This window comes from Diaphorina citri, unplaced genomic scaffold (assembly GCF_000475195.1).
Source record: "Diaphorina citri unplaced genomic scaffold, Diaci psyllid genome assembly version 1.1 scaffold1704, whole genome shotgun sequence".
NCBI classification, from domain to species: domain Eukaryota; kingdom Metazoa; phylum Arthropoda; class Insecta; order Hemiptera; family Psyllidae; genus Diaphorina; species Diaphorina citri.
This window is the reverse complement of record NW_007379130.1, coordinates 1-13,512: the sequence shown is the minus strand read 5'-3', so window position 1 is coordinate 13,512 and position 13,512 is coordinate 1. Positions and strand designations below refer to the sequence as shown.

Here is a 13,512-nt window from a genome sequence, read left to right as displayed (position 1 = left end):
CCCGCAGGTATTCTTCAACTACATGAAGACGCTCTGTTGGAAATGGACTTCCTGCAGGGCTCCAAATTCCTCACCAAACTACCTGACAACATGGATGCTGACAAGCTGTTCAAATCCATAGCCCAAATGTCCGTGTCAATCTATAGGAAATCCTATGAAACGATACTGGAACACCACAAGTCCTATGTGTGAACCTGCGAATTCTGGATTGGCAGGCGAGTACTGAACCGTATGCAGAAACTCACTAAGTTAGTCTCAAATTCTCAACCTATAAGAAATCCCATGAAATCTTTTAAAATCATGTAGTAAGTTCTGAGGCGATTCCTGAATATCATAAGTCCTATGTGTGAATCTTTGGATTGGACTAATCTTTTTGGATGATCTACTTACTGAAATCTCTAAGGAGTCTAAGGTCGAGTTTACCACCATGGATTGTCTCAGGATTGAGTTCAATGCGAGGTTAACCTCGGTATTGAGAATAGGGAAATCCGCGTTTCATCTCAATCCCGGGTTGGTAAACATAAAGTAAAACCTGTGTATTCGAAAGCTAGTATTGATTTGTTTGTGTAAACCACTTCTCTCCTGAAATCCTTTTTCTGTCATTTCAAGAAAAATATGATTTTCAGTTTCAAGAGTTAAAACTAGGTGGCGTGGGAGTGTTTGTATACAAAATGTGGGTAGAAGAATGCACTCCCACAATATCCGTCCATATTTCGAAGTGAAATTCGTCCAATGAGAATCTAGAATGTAGAAACGTAGTCATAGTAAACCGGGGTAATATTGTCCTCCCAATTTAAAAGTGGACAAATTTGCTCTTAAGGGACAATGATACCCCAATTTACGGTACCAATTTTTTTTTTTTACTTTGTCAATTTTGACAATTGCAAGTACCTACCTATACACAGTCATGTTGCTCTTTTGGTCCCTTAGAATTGGTGGAGATCAGGATAGGGGGGATAAGAACCTTCCAGGGGCGGAATGGGGGGTAAGAACTATCAGGGACGCAATGGTGTGATAAGGAATAGCAGGCGACCAGGGGCGGAATGGTAGGTTGGAAATCATCAGTCCCCTGATTCAGAAAGAACTTTTCCAATTCGTAGGTACTTCACAAAACTTACGATGTCAAAATACAGAGTGTAAAAAACTGCCTTGGTGTTGTACCTAAATACATATACCTAAGTGGCTGAGACGTTCACCTGGTAAATGGTAAAAGGGTTTGAGTTCAATCCCTGCCTATGCTTGGTATTTTGTTTTGTCCCTTGTCAATATAGTTTAACCACAATAATTCTTTATTCACACAAGTTTTTTTTTTAATATTTAAACAAGGTTTTTTATTTACATTTGTTTAAACTATACCTATGAAATATATAAGACCTTGTTTAGACTGCGGGAGTAAAGGGACTTTTCAGTCTCATTCTGATAGGATAAACAAGGTATATTCTATTCTATTCTACGCTAAATTCCATGGCTTGACTTGGACTCAAACCACCAACCTCCAGATCCGAAGTCCACCGCGCTAACCACTCCACCGAGGTACTCCCTCCTAAATAATTTCTCAGCACAAAACTCACATAACTTACTCTGAAATAGTTCGCTCGTTTCCTCACAGTTCTTCTCCTCTTCGGTCCCCTCCTCTTCAAGAATACACTTATTGTTCGTCGGTTGGTCGTAGGTGAGCATACACTCTTCTCGCCATTTGTCCGCGTCCAAATCGAGAGTTCTGTGAGGAAGTGATGTGCTGTCAGTCTTGGTGTGAGGATTTGGGACCGGGTGGGAAGCGATGTTGTAGTAGTTCTCGCTGACGGATTCCTGAAAAAAGGGGAAGCAAATAGAATAGAATATACCTTGTTTATCCTGCCCGAATAGGACTGAAAAGTCCCTTTATCCCTGCTGTCTGAACAAAGTCTCGTATATTTGATTTGGATGGGTCAATAATAGCAAACGATATGACGGAATTTTCTCTATAAGAACTGGTCAAAAGGGGAAGCAAATAGAATAGAATATACCTTGTTTATCCTGCCCGAATAGGACTGAAAAGTCCCTTTATCCCTGCTGTCTGAACAAGGTCTCCTATATTTGATTTGGATGGGTCAATAATAGCAAACGATATGACGAAATTTTCTCTATAAGAACTGGCACATTTAACATGGTATTGATGGTATCATTTACGAAGTCTCTTATCTTATCAGAGGTTCGCGTGCTTGCAATTCTAATCTACACGTATTTCCCCATACCCAGAAAATTGAGTGAGCATTTCGAAATTCTCAAAATCCCCACACTTACACTCTCATCGATTTCATTGTACAGGGAGTCTTGATTCACCATGTGTTCATAATTATGCAGGACTGGTCGAATCAGTGCATCAGGCTCATCGTAATATTGTTCACAGGAATCAGGGGCGGTCTGAACAGGTAGGGAGGGGAGCTCGCGAGATGTGTCACTGCCGGGCCTGGAACCAGGGGGCGACTGTCGTAAACCGCCACTAGGAGCGCTAAGGGAAAGTAAAATGGAATAAATATGAATTTTGAGAATTATAGTTTGTCTGTTTGCCGTCAGGAGCGTTATTGTCGAAAATAAAATTAAGTCTTTTTTTTCGAAGAGAGAACGAAGACAGGATAGGAGAAAGCCAGCCTTTCCGAGAGCGAGCATTTTCCGTTCAGGATAAAATCCGCCCCGGACGGGAATCGAACCGGGACCTAGCGCTTACAAGGCAGACGAGCAACCAACCAAGATAACTAGGCTGGCAGGAGGTCTTTTAACACCAAGAAAATTGAGAAGTGGCAGTTAGCTTGGAGGGTAGCTTGTGAGTAGAGGAGGAGAACTATCGATAGCGTTCGATAGTCAAAACTATCGATAGTGCTATCGATAGTTCTCCTCCTCTACTTGTGAGCGCTAGGTCGCGGGTTCAATTCCCGCCCGGGGTGAACTTGTCCTAAACAGATAGTGTTTGGCCTCGCAACGTCGCGTCGTTACGATAAAATCTCCCTTGTTACAGTCCTCTCTACCAAACCTCATTAGTAATAATTTACACAGTTCTAAAGGTGTGTCCAAACATAGTTGACCGGACGTTGATCGACGAGGAGAATCTATGTTGTCGAGACAGTGTGGACGGTTCAGTCGACGTCGATCGACGCTTGGTCGACTATGTGTGGACACACCGTGAGGATTGTTTTTCAATTCTTACCTGAAATTGTTTCCGCTGGGAGCGCTGTTGGTGGATGGCGTAGGGGATGACTTGGTATTGTTGTTGTTTTGGCCACACTGGTTGATGGCTGAGATCCAAAGGTCCAAATCGGCAGAGCAGTTGGCCGCGAACTGGGGAAGACAGAAATGGAGGTTCGACAACTGAGACTTATTTGTGGTTCGATTTCTTCACAAATTTGTGAGATATATCATCACTAAGTAGGACCTATGTATGTACATACATAGATTTTTTGTGTAAGCTTAACCCGAATCTCAACCTAAGACTGAGGGTGGGCTTTTCTCTATACGGAGTTGGGCTAACCCATGTACCTACATATAGATACTTTCTGTGCTCTTCTCAACAAGATTACTTTTGTAAGTAGGTACACTGTTTGAGGGGATGAAATCTGTTGACATTTGAACCTGTGAGACTTCCAACATTCAAGCCTTAAATTTGGCATAATCACGAAGTAAGGGACACTGCTATTAGGTAGTTGTGGCCTGTGGCAACAATTCCGTTCAATCTGTTTATAGGTTTATACTAGTCATCCAGTCATCACCTATTAAAACTAAAACTAATATTACAACATTGTATGTAGTGCCTCCGGCGCAGCGGCGAAACTTTAATGGTGATAAATGAACTCCTAATTAAATTTTGTTCAAAGCCCCTGTGGGCGGAACGATTTGGTTCAATAACTTGACATTTGGTGTGCCGAAATTTGGTTACGAGTTACGAAATCGGCCATTGAACCTCATATTCAAGCCTTAAATTTGGCATAATCACGAAGTAAGGGACACTGCTATTAGGTAGTTGTGGCAACATTTCAGTTCAATCTGTTTATAGTTTATAGGTTTATACTAGTCATCCAGTCATCACCTATTAAAACTAAAACTAATATTACAACATTGTATGAATTGCCTCCGGCGCAACGACGAAACTTTAATGGTGATAAATGAACTCTAATTAAATTTTTTCAAATCCCCTGTGGGCGGAACGATTTGGTTCAATAACTTGACATTTGGTGTGCCGAAATTCGGTTACGAGTTACGAAATCGGCCATTGAACCTCAACTTTTTGCTCTCTATCTTCTACTTTTAGTTTTATTTACAGTTCCCATTTATCTGTTTCTAGTATACAGTAGAACCTCGATTATTTCAAATTTCAACTAATTGGGACCGGGGGTAGTTGAAATGATCGAGGTTGAAATGCTCACTTTCCATGATCTTTTCCTCTGATAAGATAGGATTTTCGAAACTACCTACACCTTTTCTGGTTGATCACTCAAAGTGTTAAGCATGCTATTGCATCGCTGCATCCTAACCAGAAGTGGTTTTGAAGTTAACCCCATATGCCTTATTTGGTTAGGAGGTCCTCTAAGATCTTGTGTTTAGCAGACAATTTTTGGTGAATGCCTCTCAGGCTCTCAGTGGTTACGTAAACAGCAAAATTTGTTGGTGCTATGGGTCGCAAATGTGTGATCCAGTGATTGTCTGCAAGTTTAGTGGTTTTTACACTGCCTATATTCCTATAACTTATATCTACATAGCTAGAAGTAAGTAGGAATGTTCCTACCTTGTTTACAAGATGTATGGTAGTTATTTAATTACCTTTTTTATGTCTGGAACTTTTACCATTTCCGGTTGGTATTATCAGACTCGATGTTAATTCTAGAACTTTTTTAGTTTAGTGGTTTTTACACTGCCTATATTCCTATAACTTATATCTACATAGCTAGAAGTAAGTAGGAATGTTCCTACCTTGTTTACAATATGTACGAGTATGGTAGTTATTTAGTTTAACTTTTTTTATGTCTGGAACTTTTACCATTTCCGGTTGGTATTATCAGACTCGATGTTGAGTCTAGAACTTTTTTGGGGACATTATGTTCAATTTATTCATGATGATTTTATCAAAACTTCCTTAGATCCTTGATTCCTTGGGTACTAGCTTGTTAAGACGAGGAGGAAACGTTGCTGTTGCTGGAGTTGACACTGCTGTTGCTATTCTCTCCGTTGTTGCTGTTGTTGGACATGTTTTTGTTGTTAGAGGATCCATTCGTGTTGCCGTTCTGCTGGCTTCCCAACGGATAGCTCACGCTTCCGATGAGCGACTTGTGTTTGATCAGCTCATTTTCAGCCAGCCCTTTCGCGTCCCCAGCCGGGAGTATCCCACTGAACTTAATATCATGCATGCTCTTAACGCTCCCATTGGATGCCTTCCTTCCACCGCTTGAAACGTTGGTTTTCCCTTCGCCATCAACGCAGTCGTCTTTCCCTCCGTTGAAAGCGTTGACGATTTCAACCTGTCCGTGTTTGGTGTTCATGATGTTGCTGCCTCCGTTGGTGTTTCCCATGTTGACCATGTGTTTCGTGTTCTCGTACTGAGCGCTCAGGGCGTTGTTGGATAGGCGAGCCGTGATTTCGTTGTACTGACTGGTCGACAGAACGGACTGCCCATTGGAAAGTGTTGAGGCTGACGGCAAAATTTTGACGTTTTCGTACATATTTCGGGCGTTGTGCGCCAGTGTCGGATGGTCGATTTCCTCGTAGCATTCGATGGTGGAGCCGGCCCCACTTGTGGACCCGCCACTGCTGGTGCAGGATTCGTTTTCATACTGGTTCTCATCGAGATGGTGCAGACTGGAGAGGTGGTGTAGGCTGTGGTGCAGGATGAGATCCGCGCTGGATTTGTCTGCAAACAGAAGAAGGGTGAGGGAAACGGTTAGCTTTTATTTTAGAAGTTGCTAGGTTGCTATGGCATTTGAAGGGTTTTTTAATTGCGTTAGAATTAGACCCATGAACGCTTGTCACAAATGTAGGTTCTTAATACAACCTCAAAAATCCGGCCGGCCACACACTATCAGGTACACCCGATCAGATCCGCCTGATGGTGTGTGTGCTCACAAGGTGTCAGGTGGATGCTCATCAGGTATTCGGGAGCACCTCTACCTACCTGTCAGATCTACCTGATAGTGAGTGGCTGGCCTTAGGCATGAATGCTCGTCACGAATGTCGGTTCTCAATCTCAATTTATCCTCAAAAATCAAATCCACCCTTCCAAGAAGTTCCAAGTACTACAATACTAGAGGGCAGGCTCATCTAAAAAGACATGAAGTGTACAAACTTCCAAAGGTTCCCCAGTGGACTTTTCTGTCCTATCCAAAGATAGTCGTGACATTTCTAGCTTCGCTACTTGACAAATCAACAAAAACAACCTACTTATCAAGAATTAAGATAAGACTTGAATCAAATGATAGTTTGTAGTTACCTACTTGAATTCTCAACTAGATAATACCTCAGTAATCACTGTAGGTACTTTCTGTATCCAGTTTACTCGAGTTTACTTTTATCAAAACTTATTCCACAACTTTCATTTCTCGAAATGAGACTACTTCTAATTTCTCTGGCACATATCATTATCAAGAGCATTATCATAGAAAGGCCACTTGTCAAACGTGTGCGAAACTGAGAAATGCAGCGAGGCAGGTTGCAAGTTGCAAGTCAGAAATAAATCTACATTTTTGATCTTCTTAAGAGTGTCTATCTATCTCGAATGAGATAGTTATCTATTTGTATCTCTATCTAGAGTATCTAGTTTTAGTCAGCTATCTGCATTCAATCAACACAGGCAAACACAGAAATAAATCTACATTTTTGATCTTCTTAAGAGTGTCTATCTATCTTGAATGAGATAGTTATCTATTTGTATCTCTATCTAGAGTAGGTATCTAGTTTTAGTCAGCTATCTGCATTCAATCAACACAGGCAAACTACCTACTTACTTTTAAATTGGAGTATGACAGTTCAGATGATAATAATTTCTTTCGTGACTGTTCAAAGAAATGACCGTATGACCTTAGAATTGGTCTGTCTGTACTAAATTTGGTCTAGATTCCAGACTCTAGAGGAGGATAGGATAGGAAAAAGCCAGCCGTTCCGAGAACGAACATTATTCGTTCAGGATAAAATCCGCCCGGGTCTGAATTGAACCTACCTAGCGCCTACAAGGTAGACGCGCTACCAACCAGTAGGTTCTTAATACAACCTCAAAAATCCGGCCGGCCACACACTATCAGGTACACCCGATCAGATCCGCCTGATGGTGTGTGTGCTCACAAGGTGTCAGGTGGATGCTCATCAGGTATTCGGGAGCACCTCTACCTACCTGTCAGGTCTACCTGATAGTGAGTGGCTGGCCTTAGGCATGAATGCTCGTCACGAATGTCGGTTCTCAATCTCAATTTATCCTCAAAAATCAAATCCACCCTTCCAAGAAGTTCCAAGTACTACAATACTAGAGGGCAGGCTCATCTAAAAAGACATGAAGTGTACAAACTTCCAAAGGTTCCCCAGTGGACTTTTCTGTCCTATCCAAAGATAGTCGTGACATTTCTAGCTTCGCTACTTGACAAATCAACAAAAACAACCTACTTATCAAGAATTAAGATAAGACTTGAATCAAATGATAGTTTGTAGTTACCTACTTGAATTCTCAACTAGATAATACCTCAGTAATCACTGTGTTTTCTGTATCCAGTTTACTCGAGTTTACTTTTATCAAAACTTATTCCACAACTTTCATTTCTCGAAATGAGACTACTTCTAATTTCTCTGGCACATATCATTATCAAGAGCATTATCATAGAAAGGCCACTTGTCAAACGTGTGCGAAACTGAGAAATGCAGCGAGGCAGGTTGCAAGTTGCAAGTCAGAAATAAATCTACATTTTTGATCTTCTTAAGAGTATCTATCTATTTTGAATGAGATAGTTATCTATTTGTATCTCTATCTAGAGTATCTAGTTTTATTCAGCTATCTGCTTTCAGTCAACACAGGCAAACTACCTACTTACTTTTAAATTGGAGTATGACAGTTCAGATGATAGTTTCTTTCGTGACTGTTCAAAGAAATGACCGTATGACCTTAGAATTTGTCTGTCTGTACTAAATTTGGTCTAGATTCCAGACTCTAGAGGAGGATAGGATAGGAAAAAGTCGGCCGTTCCGAGAACGAACATTATTCGTTCAGGATAAAATCCGCCCGGGTCTGAATTGAACCTACCTAGCGCTTACAAGGTAGACGCGCTACCAACCAAGTTACTAGACTGGCGATAATTTTTTCTTGTGGATATTTTATAGTTTAGAAGTTACTCATGTATTGATAATAACGGAGTCGATGAAGATTGAAGATTTCATAATCATAATCACAGAAGGCAAGTACATCTTGGTCACAGTCACAGGAGACCTTCAATCCGCTACCAAATGCAGCATGTGGTGTGACTGTGTGATTATGATTAGAGCTATGTATGTCTATGCCTATCTACAAATTTTTTCTTGTGGATATTTTATAGTTTAGAAGTTACTCATGTATTGATAATAACGGAGTCGATGAAGATTGAAGATTTCATAATCAGAAATCACAGAAGGCATGTACATCTTGGTCACAGAGGAGACCTTCAATCCGGTAATGTTACTCATGTATTGATAATAACGGAGTCGATGAAGATTGAAGATTTCATAATCATAATCACAGAAGGCAAGTACATCTTGGTCACAGAAGACCTTCAATCCGCTACCAAATGCAGCATGTGGTGTGACTATGACTATGTGATTATGATTAGAGCTATGTATGTCTATGCCTATCTACATACATAAGTATCTATACCTATGTATGTACTGTACATATGGATTGTGATGATATCTACATATTTATATTATGATTTGTACAGCTATGTACCCATTGTACCCACAAACAGGGTGTTCAAAAAATGTACTAAGACCTCTATTGTTACGTTACTGTTCCCTCTATCTAACCTATTAAAACAATTACTCTGATACGATAACTTTTTGGATACCCTGTATACTATTCTTACTGGTGATACCATCTATGGATTCTATGGCATCTGAAACTGTACGTGCTTTCCTTGCCCAATGAACCCGCGACCTGTGGAATACAGGACTCCTGCCCGGGCCTGCGTGATGTGTGGTTTAGCATAATAATAGGTAGTATACTCGTATGACTATGGATACCTATGCCAGAGGATCCCAATCTGTGGTACGCGTTCGATATGGGCCCATGTGGACGGGCTCTACCTCAACACCAGAGGTACGCGGAAGCATTTTTGTTGGTACGCGAAGAGATTTGAAAAACTCATTTTTATGATTTGTCTCGTGAATGCGAAAAACAAATCTGGCAACCCTAATTAGGAGAGGAAAAGAACTACAATCAGTGGACCGAAAAATTGTGACATCATTAACACAAAAAAATCGCCCGCGGCGCTATAATTTCTTTATTTAACCCCTAAACCACACAAAATTGATGTTTGGTGGTACGCCAAATCCGCCAAAAGAACCTTGATATGTCAGATGGTACGCAGTAATCAAAAGTTTGGGAACCCCTGACCTAGGCAAACTTTATTGTTTATAATTACATGTACACAAAATACACAAAAATTACAAGCAAGGGGCGAAATTATTGCCTAAGGCAATCTCTACCATTCTCATTCTGGCAGTATAAACAAGGTATATTCTATTCTAATAATTATTATCCCTATTTTGTGGTTTATACGATCGTCACTTCGAACTCTTAAGGTGTGTTCACACATAGTCGACCGACCCGCGAACATGTTTCGAACATGACCGATGTTTGAACACACCTTTTTACGTTCGAAGTACTGAACAAACAAACCACGTTCAAAGTTTTTACTCGCTGGGCGGGAATCGAACCCGCGGCCTAGCGCTTTCAGAATTCAGTTATGGTTGTGGATATTAATTAATAATTAATTAACTAATAATTATGTATTTCTGTAATCGAGAAAGCACTTGTCTTATTTGGTTGTCTTTTGGTAAAAACAGCCAAGCAATGCTTAAAACACGTCTGCCCTGTAAGTGCTAAGTGAAGGGTTCGATTCCCGCGCGGGGTGAACTTTATCTTAAACAGATAAGATTTCTCTCCGATTGGCTTTCTCCTAGATCCTGTCCGCCATTTCTTTTCGATCTTGGGACTTTTCCGCCTTCCTCTTCTGTAGTCGAAACTGTCACTATTCCCTGCTCATCAACAAATGTCCCGCCATCCTCAGTTTCCTATATCAAACTTCTAAAATAATAACAATAATAAATAAGAATAGAAGACTACAGACCATTTGTCAACTAACACATGTTGCTCCTAGATTGTTAAGGATACTTGGGGAGCACTGTCTCTTGTCTCTCATATTAATTGTTTAAATTAATATTGACTTCCCCTCGCCATGGTATGTAACCTTCATGCATCTCATTACGTCCACTTTACACTCACATGTACCTATTTCCCGTCATGTAAGACTGGTGAAGCTGAAGTATCTGTTACTGTGAGAAAATAATAGATTCATGTTGAGTTAGAAAGATATCCTGACGTGAAGTGATTTGAGCCCAAATATCGAAAACCAGTGGTTGAAAATCAGTGGGTGAGCTCACGTAAGTGAGAATCCTGAAACATGTCTACATTTGTCTACAGTAAATTACCATATTTTACGTTTCTAGTAGTGAATTTAGCATATTCTTGTTAGGTAGGTAGGTACTGGGCCTGACACTTCTTTCTATACGTAGAGTTCTTCTTCTCCTTCTCCTCCTCACCTTCTTCTTCTTTCTGTCTTCTGACACTTCTTCCTATACGTAGAGTTCTTCTTCTTCTCCTTCTCACCTTCTTCTTCTCTCTGTCTTCTGACACTTCTTTCTATACGTAGAGTTCTTCTTCTCCTTCTCCTCCTCACCTTCTTCTTCTTTCTGTCTTCTGACACTTCTTCCTATACGTAGAGTTCTTCTTCTTCTCCTTCTCACCTTCTTCTTCTCTCTGTCTTCTGACACTTCTTTCTATACGTAGAGTTCTTCTTCTCCTTCTCCTCCTCACCTTCTTCTTCTTTCTGTCTTCTGACACTTCTTCCTATACGTAGAGTTCTTCTTCTTCTCCTTCTCACCTTCTTCTTCTCTCTGTCTTCTGACACTTCTTTCTATACGTAGAGTTCTTCTTCTCCTTCTCCTCCTCACCTTCTTCTTCTTTCTGTCTTCTGACACTTCTTCCTATACGTAGAGTTCTTCTTCTTCTCCTTCTCACCTTCTTCTTCTCTCTGTCTTCTGACACTTCTTTCTATACGTAGAGTTCTTCTTCTCCTTCTCCTCCTCACCTTCTTCTTCTTTCTGTCTTCTGACACTTCTTCCTATACGTAGAGTTCTTCTTCTTCTCCTTCTCACCTTCTTCTTCTCTCTGTCTTCTGACACTTCTTTCTATACGTAGAGTTCTTCTTCTCCTTCTCCTCCTCACCTTCTTCTTCTTTCTGTCTTCTGACACTTCTTCCTATACGTAGAGTTCTTCTTCTTCTCCTTCTCACCTTCTTCTTCTCTCTGTCTTCTGACACTTCTTTCTATACGTAGAGTTCTTCTTCTCCTTCTCCTCCTCACCTTCTTCTTCTTTCTGTCTTCTGACACTTCTTCCTATACGTAGAGTTCTTCTTCTTCTCCTTCTCACCTTCTTCTTCTCTCTGTCTTCTGACACTTCTTTCTATACGTAGAGTTCTTCTTCTCCTTCTCCTCCTCACCTTCTTCTTCTTTCTGTCTTCTGACACTTCTTCCTATACGTAGAGTTCTTCTTCTTCTCCTTCTCACCTTCTTCTTCTCTCTGTCTTCTGACACTTCTTTCTATACGTAGAGTTCTTCTTCTCCTTCTCCTCCTCACCTTCTTCTTCTTTCTGTCTTCTGACACTTCTTCCTATACGTAGAGTTCTTCTTCTTCTCCTTCTCACCTTCTTCTTCTCTCTGTCTTCTGACACTTCTTTCTATACGTAGAGTTCTTCTTCTCCTTCTCCTCCTCACCTTCTTCTTCTTTCTGTCTTCTGACACTTCTTCCTATACGTAGAGTTCTTCTTCTTCTCCTTCTCACCTTCTTCTTCTCTCTGTCTTCTGACACTTCTTTCTATACGTAGAGTTCTTCTTCTTCTCCTCCTCACCTTCTTCTTCTTCTTCTTCTTCTTCTTCTTCTTCTTCTTCTTCTTCTTCTTCTTCTTCTTCTTCTCCTTCTCCTCCTCACCTTCTTCTTCTTTCTGTCGTCTTCTTTTCTTCTTCTTGTTCTTCTTTCTGTCCTCTTATTTTTTTGGTTTTTTTTTTTTTTTTTTTTTTTTTTTTTTTTTTTTTTTTTTTACGAGTTTTCCCTTTCTTTTAAAGGCTTGTGACAAATTTCACTAATAATCTTTTTACACCCTACAGCCTACACCGTCAATGTACAACTGACCTAATTCCTTCCCCATTTAGGTACCTTCCTGTGTAATCCAACAAGGATTTACCTACGTGTCCATTAACAAAGCTATTCGCAGATTTTTCAGAGTTATTTGGAGGTAACTTCGCCTATAACTTCAGAGAGCTATTTGATTCCTATAGGTTTCTACACTTGGTCATGGACTCACCATTCCCTTAACATATAGGGTGTTTCTGGGGGGTTATACAGGTACCTACTGTTGAAAGAAGAGAGAGAGCTACATAGGGAAAATATTTGAGAGAATGAAAGCGGTTGAGAGAAAAGGGCGGGGTAGGCCGAAGAAAGGGCGGAAAAATTGTGTGAATCAAGACCTGGGTGAGAAAAATTTATAAGGACATGTACACAATGGGGCTAGGGCTGCCTGGAAGAGACTGGCAAGAAACGCTGACCCTATTTAAATAGGAAAAGGCTTGGAAGAAGAAGAAGATATGGGACACCATGTATATTTTGATGTCATTGTTTATTTATCTATGTTTACCAATTTGAAATGTAAAATGTAAATGTACATTTTACATTTTGCATTTTACATTTTCCATTTTGCATTTTGCGGTTCGCACATCTCTGGGTACACAATAGGGCTGCCTGGAACCTGGAAGAGACTGGCAAGAAACGCCGACCCTATTTAAATAGGAAAAGGCTTGGAAGAAGAAGAAGAAGAAGAAGAAGAAGAAGAAGAAGAAGAAGAAGAAGAAGAAGAAGATAATTATGGGACACAATGTATATTTTGATGTCATTGTTTATTTATCTATGTTTAACATAATGGCATAGTTATTTCTCTGTACATTAACATCAAGGAAGGTTTTAATGTAAACATTGTTGGTTAGATTGTGACATTATCTATTGACATTACCTAACTCTACCTACTTACATAGGTAGGTAGGAATCTTACCTAGATACCTACCATTACCAGGCATTAAAATTGAGTTTTGGTTTGGCACAAAAGGTGACTCAGAAGATTGGGTACCTAGGTTTTTTAGTCCGTCCTCCCTTTATTATTACAATAGTAATAAAAAGGTATAAGGGACGGACTATTGTATTCGCTTCGG

The 13,512-nt window shown here is 40.3% G+C and overlaps 2 protein-coding genes across 2 annotated transcripts in view; one reads left to right on the top strand and one right to left on the bottom strand.

Annotated features, from left to right (window-relative positions):
* Positions 1-682, top strand: part of LOC103516930 (TBC1 domain family member 12-like) — an 11,000-nt gene extending 10,318 nt beyond the window's left edge. The window contains exon 14 of the mRNA XM_008481921.3: positions 8-682. Coding sequence (XP_008480143.2) covers positions 8-192 — 185 coding nt within the window. The 3' untranslated portion in view covers positions 193-682. The remainder of the gene's footprint in view (positions 1-7) is intronic.
* A 716-nt stretch (positions 683-1,398) lies between these two features.
* LOC108253389 (uncharacterized protein DDB_G0283357-like) lies at positions 1,399-5,875 on the bottom strand (the record flags this gene model as incomplete). Its single annotated transcript, XM_026829204.1, has 4 exons — positions 1,399-1,809; positions 2,284-2,491; positions 3,185-3,370; positions 5,143-5,875. Coding segments are annotated over 4 exons (1,481 nt in total), but the record flags the coding sequence as incomplete, so codon positions are not given.
* Positions 5,876-13,512: the final 7,637 nt, after the last annotated feature.